Here is a 19,933-nt window from a genome sequence, read left to right on the forward strand (position 1 = left end):
TTTCTTAATCTACCACAGAGGACACTATGAAATACAGTAGTTTAATGCTTAAGAATCCCTTTTGCTACTTGTGTGTCAATAAGAAAATTTCATGTTTGTTACCTTGTGTAAGACTAACCATTACATGATATTTAACATGTAATTAGACATTAAAATTTAGCCAAACAGAGTCATAACACTCACTCCATCCCCAGGAAAAAAAAAAAAAAGTGTAAGCGATTAATCTTTAAATCCTTTTTAATAAATTAATATTCATTCATCAATATTTTCATAAAGCATCTCTTCATCATTCCATTTCATTATTCTTTTTTTTTTTTTTCCACTGTTGAAGAATACCAAAAATACATAGATGTGCCTTAAGCAAAAAAGACTGGGATTTAGCTTATCTTTACAATGGGATGAAATCAACTTACGAGTTAAACCACCATAATATTTCTACTGTTTATTGACCCTTTGGGCTATAACACAAGATAGTTCCAGTTCTCTTTATTTTTAATGCCTTTTACAAACAAATGATATGTAAATGTTATTTATAGTAGTACCGAGTTAGAAAGGAGTTAATTAGCTATGAAATACATTAGTCTGTTGCAATTTGGTTGAAATAACCATTTTTAGTCTTAAAGCTATCTATGGTTAAAATCATATACTGCACCTGGCACAGGGACAAGAGCCAGAAAATGGGAGGTCAAGGTAAACACTGTTCTTAACACGTTGTGTTGTGTGTGTGTCTGTGTGTAAGAAGTAGTGCCGGGACTAGAGGAATGGTACTGGAAAAAAAAAAAGGCACAAAAATGTGTGTTAAAGATGAAGTGTTAACCTTAAGTGAGATTTTCCTGGCTTTTTTGAAGTCAAACCAAGACCTGATCTGTTCAGGGTTCAAGCTGCTTGTGCCCCATGGAACTTAACTAGACGGATGTATATGAAATCTTGTGAAAAATCTGAAAGGTGCAACTGCCTACTTTTTGTGATGAGAGGCAAGGTGGAAATAAGGTTTCATGAAAGGGCTGCAGTAACACACTGCCCTCCAGTTGTGCAAAGGGTAAGAGAGAGAGAGTCCTCAGGGACTTAGTTCTCTTGCCCATGCAGGGTCCCGAAAATGCACATTGCCTCTGTGCTCTGGCCAGACAGTAGTTTTCCATCTGCTTGGAAAACCTTGCTGAAGCCACTGGAGAACTGATTTCAGGGGGAGTTGGAGTACACATTTTCATCACAACTAACAAGTCTCTTCTTGTTGAACATCTCTGCCTGACCACATGATTTCTAGGAGCTGAGGCTTGAAGAAAAGAGGGAACTGTGATTAAATCATGAGTGTGGGGACCACTCTCTTCTTGAATCCCATTTTTCAGGGTAGTTCTTTAGGGCACTTACTGAAAGAATTGCTCGAAGATCATTTTACTAGGGAAATTTTTCTAAAGTAAAGCCTACCATTTTTACGTTTTATTGAAAACAGATTTTTTTTTTAAAAATTTAATTATATTTCATTATTAGGATAAAAACTTGGGAGGGCTTTTCAATGATTCTACCAAATATGTACTTTGGGAGGGTGTTAATTGTTTAGTTACTTTGATTGTAATTATGACAATGTGGTCTATAGTCCCTTCACAGTTTGAAGAGATATTAGGGAGCTCATAACACATTGTGGTTTACCAGTGGGAACAAATATTGAGGAACTTTTAAAAAACGAGGTTTTCTGCTCCAGTTATATACGGGTTCCTTTGAGGCTCTTCATACTGTATAGTTGTCTGCAGATACAGTGCTTAAAAACTGCAGTTACAGCCACTTTGCACCACTGCCAAGGATGCAGCAGGACTGCGGTGCTGATCCTGCACACGCCAGCAGCCGAGGTTATGGGGAAGGCTACCAGCCGGGGATCGCATTGCAGCTTTGCTGCAAGGCAACTGTGCGGAACCCGTTCCTGCTCAAGCAGCAGCCCCGAGGATGGGATTGCAACACAGACTTTGCAGCCCAGGATCATCTCTGCTAAATTTCAGCCCAGAGCAAAGTTTCACAGTTCAGCTGCAAATAGTCAGGGGTGGGAACAGCAACGGACCGTATAGGGCAGCAACACAAGTATCATTGCTCTACTCACAGACAAATCAAGTACTAGAGAGAACACAGGTCATCACAGGGCCAAGGCAGCCTTTTCAGTTTCATGTCTTTTTGATGTTTTTGGTAGATGCATACCCACACATTTTTTCTGCCACAGACGTCTCTAACTAGCATCCAAAGCTCTCTATCTGCCAAAAATTCCCACTGATGTCCAGAGGAATTCTGCATGCAGAACTGGAAGGGCTAAGCCTGAATTCTTAGTTTTAGATCCATTTATGTTACTGTATTTGTTGTTATTTGAGAATGTACATGATAGAAACACTGTTTACAAAAAATATATCTTCTTTTCTTTAGAAAGGTTTAGTTCTGATAAATAACAAATTAAGTTTACAGATCTGAAACTGGCATACCTTGACAACTACAATCTACTAGACTGAAAAATGTTGGAATCCTGGTGAGGGAGTGAATTGGGATGAAAACCAAAATGGTCACATTAGCATGAAGGATATGTTAGAACAGAGTTAATGCTGAAACAAAACATACTGTTTGCTATCTCTTGTGATCTGTGATGGCAGCACACTAGCTTGATAAGTGTATGTGTATATACTTTCAGTATATAAATAAAACATGAAAATGCTCCATTACTGAATCAAAGTATCAGAAGTGCTCCATTTGCTCAATTCTAGAGAATAAAAAGTTGTAACATCACAGAAACAAAAATATGACATAGCATGCAGTCACAATAGCAAGCACAGGGAAGAAAAATACTGAGAAAATATATGCATATTATGCAAATATATTTACATTGACATACAATGTTATAAGAATGTTAAATAATACGAATGCATGTTTAAAAAAAGGCTACAGCTAGGTGGTTTCATGTTGAAGTAGCAAATAACCTGAGACATCTTCTATGCTTTCACTGGAATAGCAATCTTTAAATCTACAGCAGATGTAGAACACATTGACAGTAGTTGAATTCTCAGCTAAAATATACTAAGAATGTGCTGTTCTCTTTCAGAATGACATGGCAGCTGGAACCAGTCCAAGGGAAGGAAAATGTGCTGCACATTTACAGTACTTACAAAAGTTTCATTTCACTGTTGATGGACACTTAAAATGCTTGTTTGAAATACTATGAACATGTATACGTCTCCAAAGACCTAAAGCAACACTCCCATGATCAGCTTGCTTACGGCAGAAGAGAAAGCAAGAGATCATTAAAAATGATATCCATTCAGGACTGGGAAAAAATATAACATATATAAACCCAAGAAATTTTAGCAAATAAAAATAAATTTGGCTTGATGAAATTGTAGTTGATGGATCTGCAATATAAATGACTGAATTTAAACTTACCAGTGTAACTCTACCACTCTAGTGTGTATGGCAGCATTTACAAACAATGTTACTTAATACTGACTTTATACACGATTATAGCTGTTCGAAAATTTCTATGACAATCAAAGTTTTGTAGTGATAATATACAACACTTACTTTCTCAAGGCTTGTTGTTTTGACGACACCTGCCTTTTGATTTAAAAAGTTCCTCTGAAGTGCATTCTATGTTGAAGTGTCTGTAACCTCAGAAGGTATGTGTACATGTGTGTGTGCATACATATGCTTTTGCTTTGCAGTATGTGCTTTTAAGTACACACAATTCTTTGCTACATGTATTCACACATACATGAATATGGTCTATATAGTAAAAGTTCATATATATATATATTTTTGTATATAAATATATATATAAACTCTGCAGGCAAGTAGTACTTCACTTGTTATAACTGAAGTCCTTTAAAAAAGTTCAGTCACTCAGTTAACATAGTATAGCCAGTAAATTAAGTTGAAAAGAGAAAATGTGAATGGAAACACCATTCTTGACCATCTGTCGATGGCATTCACATCTGTTAGATCAGGGATTTTTATTTTCAGTTGCGAAGACCTTCTTCGTAAATGGCCCCTCTTGCTGTGGGAGCCTGTTCTTTCTGATGAACGCCTTCCAAGGCTTTCGCGATGTGAGCTTTGTTTTCTGTACTGGATTCCTGAGTTGTCAAAGGATACCATTGAATTTCGGGCATCCGTAACGCTGGTGGTGACCTCATTGCTTGCCATCTCGTTGTGAATTTCAAGTGATGTTAGCAGAATGTTTCCATGGGTGTCCACCTAAGGGGCAAAAATAGAAATATACATTGTTTCTAAAGACTTGACATCTATCAGCAGAATGTAGGCGTATTTAAATCTCCAAACTCATACATATTTTAAGAAAGCATGTATTCATTTTAAGCATGTGATAATCTCAGAGAAAAATAGCAATACTCTGGTTAAAATCAGGCAAGTACTCAAATACCTTTACAAACAGGGTTATCATCATACTACCAACATTCAGTACAAAACTGTATTTGACAAAACCAATCATTTTCCTCTCCCTCTAAACCAGACGCATTTTAAAGGATGGTGTAGATGAGTGAAATCTCTACGTTGCTGGCAATGGGAGTAGAGGGTAAGGGATGAATTCTCTCTCTGCTAGGAAACTAAATTAAACTGGACTAGCTTTTTTCTATCTGGGACTTAAAACCAGATGAAAAAAAGGGACTGTAAAGTTTGGTAAAATCACAACAGTAGTTCCGACCTGCTGAACTCTTTGCATTTTGCAATCACAAAGCTTATTTATTTTCAACGTTTCTCTTAAAACTTTTCCTTCCAAAGTCATTTGCACAGTTTTCCAATCATGGTAATGCTTAACTGTGGGGCTTTTCAACCTGGATAAGTGATCTTAAAAAGCAATGAACTTAGCCATGGAAGAAAGCTGCTGAACAGAGGAAATAGGCGGCAGTCTTCCCTTCCACTTCCATTTCCAAGAGGCAGTGAGCAGAGTGTTGAGCACAGGGGATCAATGCGATGTCTTTTTAGTAACTGAAGAGGAAGGTTCTGATCATTTTAGGTCTTTAACAAATTCCGGGCCAGACTCTCCAGTCCCCCTGAGCAGTGATAGAGGAGGAGCAGCACGAAGTATAGATATGGCTCCTTCAACCCAGAAAAACTTCCAGTTTCCAGGAAGAGCACCGATGAGAAGTCCCAAACGATGCTGTCTTACTACTGGTAGCTTTAGTGGTGGGGCACCACATCCCCTTGTGCCCCATACCCTGCATGCGGGAGGTCGGGCAGGGAACATAGATGATGCAGTTATCAGCTCCAACTTTCCTGCCAGCTTTTGGGAAAGGAAAATGACAGCTAAAGGTAAAATAAATGCTCTGTGATGGGTATTTTCCGCCAGTTAATGCATGTGTGACTCTGTTCAAGTGAAGTCAGTTCCCCATGTCAGAAACAGATAGTGAATCATGGCATACAGGATAATTTCCAGTTTTACATATACAATTTATTCATCCACAGTTTATCCTGCCATTAATACATTTTTCTAACCTTCCACATGATCTAGCTGCATTAACTGTGAAGCAGCTGAATATCTCATCCTAGAAGCATCTGTTTAAAAGTGGTTGAGAAAACAGTCTATTGTCATGGCCTTTTGAAGTTCATGCAACTTCAAAGCTTTTCAAGCTTTGTGTGATGCACTGAAAGTATGTGTCTGTCCATATGTATTTACTTTTTTTCAATCTTGTTAAAATTCTGTAAAATGGGTATTTCTTTCATCAATCATTGATGCTATAGCTTATCTTTTTCTAGTGAAAATAATTATGATAGTACATCAGTAATGCTTTGCCAAGATTCTTGAAAATGGAAAAAGAATGTAAAATGCGATGATACAGGCAAGTAGAAAAAAAATCCCAAGATATCCAACAAATCCTGCTGTTGTAGGCAATAGCACATTATGCTGATGAGTGCTTATAAATAAAAATAAAAAACATGAACCAAAATAATAGGGTGGAGAAGCCTCAGTAGTGATTAATTTATTTTCCCCATGGCAGAAACCCATTGGGTACAAAAGTACAAACGTGAGGTTTGTAGAAACAAGTTCATGTTAAGAAGCATCTGTAACCAGGTGATATACACAGCTGTGAAATACAGCCGTGGATATCATCACCACTTAGGGTGTTCTCTGAAAAGAACCAATTCAGGTTTGTTTGGTTTTGTTTTTTTTTTTTTCATGAAGAGTACAAATTATGATCAGGATTTGTAACAGCATTGTGTAAAATATCTCCACAGTCTGTGTTTTCCTTATGAAGCTTAAAACGAAATCTCTCATCCAGGCCTCCCCAGTCACATGTCATCTCCTTTCCCATCTCCTCTCAGGCTTTCATAAATGTCCTTCAGCTTACTAAAAATGCCACAGCAAAGACCATTTTGCTGGGCTCTACCCTGACAGCATGGCCTTCCCCTTGCAGGTCTTTACTCCCTCTCCTTCCACCACCACAAAAGTCAGCTGCTCTTTCCCTCAGGGCTTCCTGATCTCTCCTGATTCTGTTTGCCACCTACATACGTACATACAGACATTAGCCCATCCATGGGTACTTTGTCCTTCTACACAGAGTCTGGATTTTCTGTAAGTGAGGTGTGGGCTGAAAGCTTGTATTCCAGATGGTACACTTACTGCATTGCACTGCATATCCTTCTTCACCTTATCTACCGACCTTACATGCCACTCTAACATGGCTTCTGCCTCTGAACTGCCAATGATGCCGCCACTTTTCACTGCTCATCACTGCATCTATAAATCAAACTAGAAAGATGGTCAAAAAAGTTGCAACATTTGTGTAAACGCTTTGTCAGAAGACCATTATGTCATATGAAGTTGCACGAGAGTGTGTATTTTCTCAAAATGTCAAATTAAACATATTTGGAAACATACTTCTAAAATGCATCTCTTGGTTAACAGAGCAACAGACTTGCATGTCAGATATAATGAAGGAGCAGACGGAGAGAAGAAGGGGTCTGCAGAAACTGAAATCAGGCTTCCGGTCCACATATATTCTTGAGATCTATTCCTGCAGATTGTACTGATTCCTTACGAAGCTTTGGATAAACCACCTAAGCCCTCAGCAACGTTAGAGCAACGTATACTTTGCAACAATCTTAAGATGATGTTGTGGAGTGTGAAAACTTAATGCACGTAGCATTAAAGATAAAAAGTATTTGCACATAAGCATGACTTCTGAATAATTTAAGCCATGATTTAAATGACTGACAAATGTACACAATCTCTCTCAATGAATAAAGAAGCAAACAAATAATGGCAGGATATCCCATGCAAGTCGACTCATGTTTGCCTGAAAATACATGTAAGACAAAATCCTCCATAAGCAAACATGACTGTTGCTTCATGGCTCCAAGTAAAATGTTATGCCATGTACAGATACAGACTAAGAAAAGTAGCTGAATGGCTACACATGATGAACAAGGCCAATGTCTTTGATAAAACTTCAGTTTTACTCCTTATGAGCCTTAGAATATAATTTTATCACCTGCCTCAAAAATGTCATGGTATGTGCGCTGGAAAGTCTCCCCAAAACATTAACACCAGGTTTTGCTCTCTTATAAATCAGAGAGATGACATTGTGGATTTGGCCGATTTCCCCTCACTCCTTACCAACCTTCTTTAACCTAAATGTTTCTCTTTTGGCCTTCTCTGCCAACCCTGTGCCTCCATGCTTCTTCTAGTCTCCTTTCTTCCCATCATGGCTCCACCTGAAGCCCTTCATTCCTATTTCCCTGCTGAGATTTCTGCTGTCAGTGCTCCCATCTCCTGCCCAACACAAGCCAGGGTTGGTTGTTTCCATGGAGTGTTTCCTAGTAAGCTCATCAATGCAGATGGAAACCACTACTATTAATTAATTCCCTGCTGAATCAGCATGGATCCAAATATGCAAAACTGATGCTCTTATTTCAGAATCAATTTTAATCAAACTCCATCCCTCCCACCTTGGAACAACTACAGCTCCTGCACCAGGGTGAAGTGACTGAATCTCACATAACCGTTCGGAGGCTGAGAAGCATGAAATGCTGTGAGACATTTAATACATGGAAAAACAGCTTCACTTTTGAAGGCTCACCATTTCTGAACTATACATATTACAGTACAAATATAAAATCCAAAGACTCTAGAAGCCTAATGTCATTACACGAAAATGACCATAACTTACCTAACTGAAGTCAGAAAGAGAATTAAGATAAGGCTCACAAAGAACCTTTGGTCCTTGCTGTTGGAGGAAAACCATGTCACCAGTGGGCTCAACTTGGATTGCATGTTGTAGGTATGAAACTTCAATGTCCTTTTACACCTGAGAAGTCCTGAATCTACTTATTAATTTTTAAAAAGATACTGGCTCATTTAGATGTTAGGGATTATATTCTTAAATAAATGAAAGACAAGAGTTTCTACTGAATTCCTTTCTCCAAACAAGATTCCTGGAAAACTTCAGTTTAATGCCAGTTTGAAAACACTTAACTAGGGTCAGGAAACTATCATAAGGCTTGATTTATTATAAGGTAGTGTCTGAATTATTTCATGTTCATTTAGTTCTCTGTTTAATATTCCATAAATTTAAAGTGTTTTACAATGAAATATCTTTTTCCTTCTTTCACTCTATTACACAAAATAAAGAAGAGGAAGCATTTTGCTTGAAACCCATATGTATGTTTAGGAGTTCATCAAGACCAGATTTTTAAATACCATGTAAACACCTTCCATCATACAGAGCAATATAAATGCAAATAGTGGATTTAAATAACAGCATGAAAAGCTGTGTCTGTAGTTAATCTTGCATTGTTTTACATCAGAATTACTGTTCAAGTACATTATCACACAAAATAGATCTCTCCTTAAAATTATAATAAAATGGAAATTATTTTTGGTGGAAATTGTAATCTAGACTCCAGCTCCCTGATTCTCACCTGATCTGCCCCGGTGCAAGCATCTGCAGTTTTGCAAGGGGTGAACTACCTGGCAGCAGATTTCATCTTCTATATATATGGAACTATGGCTTTCCAGCTTGTAGGATAGTATGCGATCAGGCCCTAAGTGTTATATGTGCTTAAAGCGAAATTCATTCACATTATGTCTTGGATATTTTAAAAATAATTTAAAACTGCAAGCACAACAAAAATGATAGTGTTGAGTGTTCTCCCTGAGTCTAAAAGTTGATACTTCTTTTACTACCATTTTAATATATTTATATTAATTAATAAGTACAAAAAAATGAATCAGAGAATTATATTAGCCTCGTAGATCACCCCAGGGTAGTCAGCAGAACTGGGAAGATGGAAAGATCTTGAAAAACAAGGAAAGTATGAAGAAGAAAAATAATTAGGAACTTTTGTATTGATATCATTGTTCACCAAGTAAGATTGGAGTTTGACAATTAACCCTGATGCATTTGAACAGAGGAAGAAGGGGAAATAATTGTATGGTCCTCCCTTGCCCTGTGTTTCACGCTGTCTGGATTCTTGCAATCTCTGGGCTTTCCTATGGATTAGACGTACAATCCTCCTTAATTTTTCTGGATTTACACCATTCATACTTGTGCAAAGCGGCTGCAGAATAGAATTAACACACGTATGAGTTTCCCAGTGGACACTGAATGTCCCCATCATAAGCACTGCAGGATGACAGTTCTTCCCACAAGAACTGTGTTCATCACCCTTGACAGATATTTTTCAAAACTTGGCATCTACTCATCACACTCATGTTTCAGAAATATCCCACTGTTCAAAACAGCACCAAAAAAAGTATCCAGGAAAGATGGAAGATGCGCCGAAGAATACTGCCAGCTTTGCTATTCTCATATTTCCCAATTTAAACTGAGTGATAATTCTGCCACAGCAGCCAAGATGATACTCATTCTCAGAATAAAATCCCACTTGCAAGAAGGGTTGCTACAATTAACAATTCTTTAAAAGCGCTAAGTAGATGTAAGTGGCTTGAGCCTCTATTCTCAGCAATGCCTGGTGGCAAGCTGCTGCCTTGGCCGACAGAGGGGGTTTGAGCCAGGAATCTCCAGAGCTAAAAACATGCAGGGACTGCCTGACGAGAAGGGCCTTTTTATAACAGGGGTTATGCATTATTTTAGTTCAAAGGAAGCTCTTCCCTCATGTCTGACAGCCACAGGGGGTTGAAGCTTGAATGAGCTTGTGTGATAGTTACCCTCCTGATTGATACCCTGGGGCTAAACTTTTGGTCCCAACAAACTGAAAACGTAAATTGCCACAGCTTGAACTAAGAAGCAATATTTTTAGCAGGGGACTGTAACAAATCATAACCTCTGTGGATTGGCCCAGAAGGAGCAATGTCCAAAACACATGCTCGCCAGCTGATTATGCCAGTAGCTTCTATCACAAGAGTGAACAAGTGAGAGAACAGGATTGCCTTAGAGCTCTCTCATGCTGATTTAGTTGTAAATTAGGCTGTATCTGAGCCTTATTTAAAAGAAACAATTTATGTGGCAAAACTGAAAGTGCACAGAGAGCTACAAATGAAGCCTGAATCTGCCAGTGCAAACAGAAGAAACAAAACCGATCCATTAAAATGGTGATCAATTTTCAAGGGAAAACATTTTTACAGGCCACCTGTTATCTTCTGACAGCTTTGCCACAGAGGACTTTAATTTAGGCACTGATACCATAGGCAGAAAAATATTTTATGAAAAATCAAGATTCAGTTCTTTCTTCGTCTTAGAGCTTGTCATACATGAAGCAGTGTATCAAGGTTTACAAAAGAGAATTTTCACTCCAAAACTGGTATGTGTACAAAAAATGGCTATACATAAAAAGGGAACATTCTGTTTGTCTCCAGTAACTATGCTTTACTGGGATAGGCTGGAAAAGTTCAGCAAGGAATACTATTTACAGTGCATTATCTGAAACAAAATGTGATGCAAAAGCAGTCAAAAGAAGAGATGGCTAAGTGTGAAGTTTTCTTTGTAGTCAGCTGCTGATCCACAGATGAGTCATTCATAAAGGCTTGCTCAGGTTTCATCTCATCACCAGTTCTGAATCTTCTGAAACCATTTCCAGAGATTCAGTTTAGTCAGACGTGCCTCAGTCATCATGCCACCTTCAGCAGCGCTACACGGGAGAATACAGGGCAGTTTTTCTCTCCTCACTGATTTTCTTTGTCAGCTCTGCAACTTGAGGACACTAGCTAGCTGTGCCATTTCTATCTGCAACGGCTCTTCTTTCCCTTATGCCTGGAGCTACTGGGCTCGTTGGCTTTAACACACAGGCAGAGCTGGGCAGAAAGCCGTAACAGGAGCAGTGAGGCCAACGGGCAGCTCCGCAACAGCAGCTGGTGGATCCCCCCTCAACACAGTAAACTCAGTGGGAGCGTATCAGCAATAACTCAGAGCGAAGTGCCTAAAAGCCTGGCGCTGGAGTGGCACATCCATAGCAGCATCAACATGGAAATGGCTGTGCTGGTTTTGGATTTTCAAACATGTAACCTCCAATGCAGGACAATGCAAATATATGCATTAGGAAGCAGAGTTAGTGCGTATGAACAGTGGCTGCTTTGCAAAGCAATTATCAAATTAAACAGAAACATACCCACATCTGTGGATTTTGTGGCCTAGAACATTTTTGTTATTAAAATTCTCATGCTCTAGAATCAAATAAGACTAGGAAAGCATGAAAAGCCCCTTTGCTACTGTAAGAGTATTTATAACCAAGCCTGCCAGCTTGCACTCCAGTCTTCCGACATGTGAAAAATTAACTGTAATACCAGTGTCCATGCTGGTTCTACTGGTTTCCATGGGCTAAAACGCTCCTGAGTGAAAATAGTGGCATTTTCCTTCAACTTCTCTTGTTCCCTTTGTCTGAGAGAGAGACACTGCCTCAGCAGCACTCCCAGTCTCGGGTACTGTAAGAGCAACACTCAAACTCAGGGCCTGAATGCCAGGCAGTATGTTTTGCTGCCTCTGCTCTGCTAGTGCTGCCTCCCAACATAGACAAGTGATTTCCACAGCATCACAGCCCCTCCTGACTCAGGCTGGACCTGATACAGCGCAGAGTTGTTCTGTCACTACACCCACATTACAGCATCTGATGTGGACCACAAATGGATTAATGCTTATTTATTTATTTGGTTTGGGTTGGGTTTTGTTTGGGTTTTTTTGCTGTGCCCTGAACTAGCACTCTAAATCAATGACAGGGAGCTCATGCGCATGGTTCGTATACAAGCAAATTCAATTACTAAAACAAAACAGCAACACAAATCAACCCAAAATGGTAGTCTTGGAAACAAACTAAAAATAATGCCTTCTTCCAGTTTTATATTTGAACCTTTTCAATCTTCTTTCCAGCACAGCATACATTTTGACAGTCATCAAATAGTGCTGATAGCTGCAAAGGGGGCTGCCTGGTTTTAGGCATATTCCCTTTCTTTGAAAATGTCGCTCAGCCCCAAAACATGACAGATTTGAAATAGTTCCCAGGATTAGAAAACTTCCCTTTCTGAATGGAAATACACTCCATGGAAGCCTGAAGCCTCACTGAAATCACAAAAGCAATAATTTCACTGAACATGCACGAAGTAGTCTTCACCTATGGCTCTGAGCCTCCCTTACTGTGCAGTATGCCTTCCAGTTCATGAGTGTCTTCCAGCTCCTGAGTACCAACTCTAAAGCAAGAAGCAAGCAACTGCCAAGCATGTGTTATTTTAATCAGATTCAATGATCTTCAAGAGTCACCAAAGGACAGGTTTAAAGTTAATGCCTCTTTTATTGCCCCTGAAGAGGTCAGAGCCACAGTTGCAGAGCTTTCAGGTACTGCCTTCCATGGCATGTTAAAAACTCTGTCATGACCACCTGTCCTGCTACATCCATGGATGTCTGTACAGCACAGTACAGGGTGGGCATGATCCAGAACCATTTTCCTGCTTCAGGGCTGTGGTGTCTGGAATCCCTGATAAACTTTGTCCAAAGTAGGTCTGCTAGATTCATTTTGCCTGAGCTGCTCATCCTGAAAGCAATGGGACCTCTTACCTGCTCTGAGCAATTCCCTCTGCTTTGCATTTGACAGTGTTTCTCAGATGAAAAATTCAGATTTGACATCCTACTGATGATGCACTGAATCTGAATTTTCTGTCAATGCTTTGTTTTCTTTCAAAGGAAGATTTCTGATAAGCTCTACTTAATGTTTCTGTCTTTTCCTGTTGTATGCTGGCACTGCTTCTCTGAAGGCACTGAATCCAATAACTGCAACAAAACTCTGTTAACTTCACCAGCTGATGCCTGGGGACAAAATGTTTTCTAGACAGAATGCGACCATACCTCATTATTTATCCTGTGTCATTTGAACAGCAAATATTCACAGTCAGTATATTCATAGTCCCTTGGGACTCCAAGGGACAAAGTAACACACTCTTCTTTCAGCTCTGATGTGCTGAATTTGTATCCTAATTTCATTCATGCATGGCTGATATTAAACCATCAGAAAAGTCAGAACAGTCCATGATATTTGCTTAGGAAGGCCCAGAAAGAAAAGAAAAGGTTGCCAGTCAAAAGCGAGAAAGAAAAGAAAGTTTGATGCATGGTATTATCAGATCTGGAATATAAGAATGGCATTATCTGGGTATGAATACATCTCATTTTCATTAGTTAAGGTATGTATGCTACTTTTGGCAATATAGACCAATTAATCTCAAGACAGAACAGTCAGGCATGGGATGCAGTTGGGTCCATTAATGATACTTGTACAGAATTATGTAAATCATTTAAAGAGATGAGATTCACCAGATGGTTTCCACTAGGAGAGCTGAACATTAGTGATACATCTGCATTACCTGCTTGCAGCTAAAATCTCCTCCATTACTTTCAGTTGCGATACTCTTTTTTTTCCCCATCTGTCTTTTTTATAATTATAACTGTTTATTTTTACAGAAAAGGGAATTCATTCTTGCTGCTAGCTTAGTCCTAAGCAGTGCTGCCAACTGTGATGCAAATTTGATTTCATAATATAGTGGACAAAACTGAGTTTATTCATTAAAAAATTATTTCACAGATATGAGTGTTGATAATTAGGTGTAGTTCTGCATTGCACTGACTATAGCAGATAGAACCATTAGGATCAAAAATACAGCTTGAAATTACTTTTATGATACCGTTATTTAATAAACAGGTAGTTGTTTCATCACCATGAACTCTTCTAATTTATAGCTGATAGAAAAAACAGTCTTACTCAACAAAACTGAATGAAAAAGTTTCACTGGGTGCATTTTAGCCAAAAAAATATGTCCTATTCAAACTGTCATGACTTGTAACATCATATAGTGTTGAATACCTTGAATTTTTCTTCCAAAGGTGAAAAAAAAAATTATATTCTTTGGATGAAGTAATACTCTAGGCAGGAAAACAGGCTGGAGTGTAATCAGCACAGACCATGCCAATACTGTGCTTCAGAAATCAGTCTGAAAGTTTCTCTAGGAGTCTTAATTTTCTGCTGGTCTTAAACAGCGCCAGATGACAATGCCACACTCAGAGGTTCAGCTATGATAGTCAATTAATTAGCATGGCAGAACTAATCCTTTATCTGTTCTCTCCCATTCTAGATGCTTCCGCTCTAAATGAATTGAGAAAAAGCATGCTCATATCCCGGATTCCCTTACATAAGTACTTAAACAAAATCACAGTTAATTTATATTTGATTTAGACAAATAAATGCTTTTGTGTATCTGAGCTTCTATTTCCAAGCTAGCTGCACTCCCGTTGTTTTCTTCTTCTTACAGTTACTTGACATACAGATCATACTCACTTCAATTTCTGTATGCCTAAATATATTATTCTATGTAGGTTTGTGAATATAAAAATGCCAAAGTTTATAAACAAAAAGATGTGGCTGCTGATGTTTTTACACAAGCTTTTTTGTTTATTTTATACAGCTAGTTTTTGTAATAAAAGAGACACTCTATATAGATTAAAGAAGCCTACCCGGCTGCCTTCAAACTTTGAGCGATCGTTGTTTGCCTTTGCTGTTTTTTCTGCAAGTTTCTTCTGCCTTTGAGGGCCTTTTCCAAAGAAAATGTAGTTGACAAAGGCGTATTCAAGTAAGGCCAAGAAGACAAATACAAAGCAGCCCATAAGATACATGTCAATGGCTTTAACATACGGAATTTTAGGCAAAGTCTCTCGCAGATGAGTGTTGATTGTTGTCATAGTCAGCACAGTTGTAATTCCTATACAAAGAAAAAAAGAGCATATATCTTAAAACTCCAAGCATACCATGCTTCAATTTTATTTTCCTTTTTAGCAAATTTGCCTTGGCAGTGTGAAGAACCTCAAAAATTTGTGAAAGATATCTCCCAGGTGACATCACTGCAAATGAAAGCAAAATTAAAGCCTGATACATTATTATTCTGTTACAGTATTTCCTTCATATGATCAGAGGGAACAGCTAACAAGGGGGCCTGGCACCACTGCCATGAGTTGGCATAGCTTCATGGAAGTTGGTGTAGCTGTACTGAGAATCTCTTCCATGAAGACCAAGCTGATGTGCCACAGAAAGGCAAACAGTCTGCCAAGCATTAAAAGGTGTGCTCTTCTAGCACCGTGCTGCTCAACGCAAGGCAGAGAAGTTTTTAAAAAGTAGCAAAACTAATTAGGGGTCTAGATAGATATAACTATGTGCACATATTAAGGCAGAGTGTTTCTACAGCTGGCGATAGAGTCCTCTCATACACTTCTAAATTTCTTATAGTTAAGCAGTTTAAAGTTAGTCCTGTAGGGCCTCTCTGTAGCAGATGAAGAGACACAGGCACCTTTCTAGAGCTGTTCATCCTATTTATTTTAGACACCTATTTCACAAAAGGACAATACAGAAGAGGGATTTGAGGTGACTAAATTAGAGCATTTTTCTAATTTTTACATAGAAAGAAGTGAGATGAGCAGTGAGAGGCAGACAGGTATGTGCATTTGTGGAAAGAAAAAGACAAGGAGGGAGAACAAAATTTTTATAGTGATTGACTGGACACTAATAAAGTACCTAGAAAAATCTGCAAATTATGTCAAACCCTCAATTATTTACCTAAGGACCAGCATAACATATAAAAATACATTACAGAGCACTGTTTTGAAAAGCTGGTAAGAAAAGCAAATATATTGTCAGTCTGCTTGAATTCACAATAAAGTGCAAGGTCTGTATCTGCGCTGGAAATTTATAGCAATCTCAAACCACAGGTGGCTGAAAACACTGATTTGTGGAATAAGTCTACAATGGTAGATGAGTCAATCCATTTTAATATGTCCCCTCCATTACCATTTTTTCTGATTCCATAATTAAACCATCAGTTTGTAAGTAGTCACTAAAATGTGGGCAGAACAAAAATAAAGAACAAAAGAAAATTGCTGCCATATTATAAAGCACAGATTCTTCTACCTGAAGAGACAGAAATAAAGACAATATAACTCAAAATCAAGCTGTCAGTGTAAAGAGTGCAACTCCAGGGAACTGTAGCTGTAGCCTATAAGGTTCTGTAACAGGTATTTTGTATATTGAGTACTCCAGCATCATGTGGCTTTCAGTAGTTTTCCTCTAAACTGCGAAACAAGTGTGTGTTGATGTCAGATGTTTCAAAGCTTGAAATACAGTGGAGACACACACAGCACAAGATTATTTAAAAACTGTATTGGGTATAACTCACCCAGCTCTGCAGCAAAATGAGGAATATAGCTGACGTTATTTTTACCTGAAGAAACTTGGACAAAGTCAGAGACAAAGTCTCTAGAAAACCTCTATGACAGCACAAGGAACAGGGGTGAGAAAGCTGGAGGACTGCAGGAACATTCATCCATTTGCAGACCAAGGGATTTCTCTAGCATGAATTAGCTTCTTTCTTTGTAGGATTATCTGCTGCTGCTTCCTATAAGGGATTCCAAAAACTACTGAAGATCAAATCGATTTTTGTATCAGAAATCTCACAGGTTCTTTGGCATCTCACCATCATCCCACAGATGCTTACCAAAGCCTAGGTCAAGAAGGGACTTAAAAGCTTGCCCAGTGGCTGCTATACTGCCCACATTTTTGATGTCTGTTCCCAGACTGTATTCTTGATTCTAGAGATAAATCCTTAAACACCACATGGGGAGATTTTGGCATCTCTATTGGTGATCCAGAAGATTAATGACACTGAACACAGGTGGTTACCACTAACCAAAAAGAAGTATGTCCTCTGGGAGATTCTGCTGACACCCTGCAGGCAAATGCCCTTCTGAAGTTCAATAATATATTTCAAAGCACAGCTGGAGGAGAAGCAGCTGACACTCACCTATCATATACAAAACAGGATAATCCTGTGATTATAGCTCTTCCCAAAACTGAGAACTCTTGAGATTATCTTTCTTTTCACTCAAAGGACTGAATTTAGGAACTTCTAGGGCTAACTAGGAAAAACTCAGTTTTGAACAGAACTGATGGTTTTGAGTATTTCTCTTGAGATCAGCCCTCTATCAGTCTCTACCTGTAGTGTATATAGCACATAGTTTGAAATAAGCTGGCCTTTGCCCCATGTCTCTGTTTTCTCTGTTGAGGGAATTACTTGGTTCAGTGCAGCCTGGACCACAGACAGTGTGTGCAGTGAGTGACCCAGCACAGGAGCAAAACATGGAAGTGAATGAACTAAAATCAGGCTCTTTCCAAGAACATAGGCTTCCTACAGGAGCAGACTAAAAGCTTAGGGCCTCCGTGACCCTAAGGATTGCACAAGGAGTTCTTCCTCTAACAAATACCTAAGACAGCAGGCCTTATCCTCCTCTGAAATAAGCTTTTCAGAGCTGGTTACATATGTCCAAAGGTGCTATAATGCCTTTAAACTTTGATACCATTTCATATCAGCTTCAGACTCATAAGAGTGCCTATACTGAACATAGGATTAGACCCATGGTACTGAACTTCATTATACAAACATCAGGTGATACAAGACATAATCAGCAAGGCTCTAATTGTTTATTCAGAAGAACCTATTAGATGGATTTTTGTCCTCTCAAAAGTACTGTCTGTCAACTGAAAATAGAACATCTGGGCTCCTGAGCTTGCTTTAAGTGTACTCTCTGACTTCTAATATTTGTGTTATCACAGTACAGTACTTGATGAACATGTCACACAGAAATAGGCCACATGAGACAGTCCTGTTTCTTGAACAAGGAAAAAACATTTGAACCCATTATAGAAGGGCATGAAATGTCACTGTGCTTGGTAACTTCTGTGTAACCATCTGTTCTCTGCAGTCCTGGCCAGTATGTAAAATCTAGATGCTGACTGATGTGTCTGAAATGCTTCCCTCACTTGTTCATAATGTCTCCAGGGTGGATTTGGTATCCAGTAGTTCATTTCAGAATACATCAGAGCTGTTTGGACTCTGTGTCCCACCTCCCATTAAGCTACTACTTATCTGCAACCTGCTGAACATGCAATAGCTCCAGAGTGGCAATGACAGACTGTGTCATGCCCATACACCAGCTAATCCACAGTATCTGTACAATTTCTGTAGACTAACCACAGTTAATCTACAATATGTTCAGTTACCCAAATTCAGATGCTAGGATGTAATATGGTATTGCAGAAAGGTATAGCTGTGGCTGCCCAGCCTGCTTTGTGTATGTGGGTTCTTGAAAGGTGCAGGGTACAGAGGTGGGGAATCGTATGGTCATGGGTTGGAGTCCTGGTTTGCTGTGGTACATATCAGAAAAAAAAAGAGAATTAGGGAATATATTCCTGTTTTTAAGAAGAGGAGATGGAGATGGAGGGGGAGAGAGGAGAGGAGAGGAGAGGAGAGGAGAGGAGAGGAGAGGAGAGAGGAGAGGAGAATTATAGAGCATAGGCTTAATGTCAAACTTTGGGTAGGAAGGTACATGCTATTGGGAAGCACAGGGTTGAAGATGGGATTTGGGAAAAGATGAGAGGCATGAGGATTAATGGATTAATTTAATCTTCCTTGTCTGAGTATGCTTCTGTAATAGATGAAATATTTCCTGTGAGATATTGTGAAGCCACCTTCCCTTATCCAAAGGATACTTTGATCTGAAAAGGTCTTCGGACAGGAATCACCAACCTGTGCCAAATCCGTGTTTTTATGTCATGAGGTAAACAGCACTTTAAGATGTCATAAAAATACACTTAGTACACCGTGCATTCTGAGTGTTAGGTCGGATGTCATAGTCCATAGCTGATATGCCCCCATGTTCTGAACCAGCACATGGTTCTTGAGGTCTGTTCCTGCCACTGTCAGTTAAAGCACCCCAGACCTCAGGAGGCAGCTTGGAGCCACACTTGTCTTCCCACACTGAGCTGGACTACACACTCCAGCCCCTGGAGTATGATTCTGGAGCTGGTCCCTCACTGAAGCTACTGACAACAACATTAACTTTGATGAGAACAAGGCTGGGACCAGTATGAGCAGCTCCTATCAGAGACTTAGTGATAGCTACATTCTTGCATGCAGGGGAAAACTTATCACTTTGAGGCAATACTGGATGACATGATTTTGACGTAAATGATTTTGGAATATCAAAACACTGACATCACATTGCAGTCTTTAACAACCTCCAAAGGCTACATTCAGTCTGACATTTTAATGTCCCACTCATTCTTGGCACATACCAAGGGCAACTCTTGCTGCTGACGCATCATAATTGATCCAGAATGACACCCATGACAAAATGGTAATCAGTATGGAGGGCATGTAGGTTTGGAGAATAAAGTATCCAATATTTCTCTTCAACCTGAAGCTCAGTGAGAGTCTTGGATAGGCACCTGAGGAAAGGGAGGGGAAAACAGTGTTATTTATACTGAAGAAAAAACACTTGCAGATAGTTGTCTTCAGTTTCCGTAGAAACCAAAGCACGCTGATTTTATGGGGTAGTATGACATCTGCAGAACAGTAGGGAGAACACCTTCACTCTACTACTGCTTGGTATTAAAAGAAACCTTGAAGTGAATATAGTAA

The 19,933-nt window shown here is 39.1% G+C and overlaps 1 protein-coding gene across 1 annotated transcript in view; it reads right to left on the reverse strand.

The window, feature by feature from the left end:
• Positions 1-219: 219 nt before the first annotated feature.
• GABRB3 (gamma-aminobutyric acid type A receptor beta3 subunit) overlaps positions 220-19,933 on the reverse strand; it is a 37,412-nt gene continuing 17,698 nt past the window's right edge. The window contains exons 5-7 of the mRNA XM_026851578.1: positions 19,588-19,740; positions 14,925-15,169; positions 220-4,215 (exon numbers count right to left, since the gene is read on the reverse strand). Coding sequence (XP_026707379.1) covers positions 3,865-4,215; positions 14,925-15,169; positions 19,588-19,740 — 749 coding nt within the window. The 3' untranslated portion in view covers positions 220-3,864. The remainder of the gene's footprint in view (positions 4,216-14,924; positions 15,170-19,587; positions 19,741-19,933) is intronic.

The sequence above is a fragment of the Athene cunicularia genome (genome assembly GCF_003259725.1).
Source record: "Athene cunicularia isolate RWA chromosome 1 unlocalized genomic scaffold, athCun1 chr1_part1, whole genome shotgun sequence".
NCBI classification, from domain to species: Eukaryota; Metazoa; Chordata; class Aves; order Strigiformes; family Strigidae; genus Athene; species Athene cunicularia.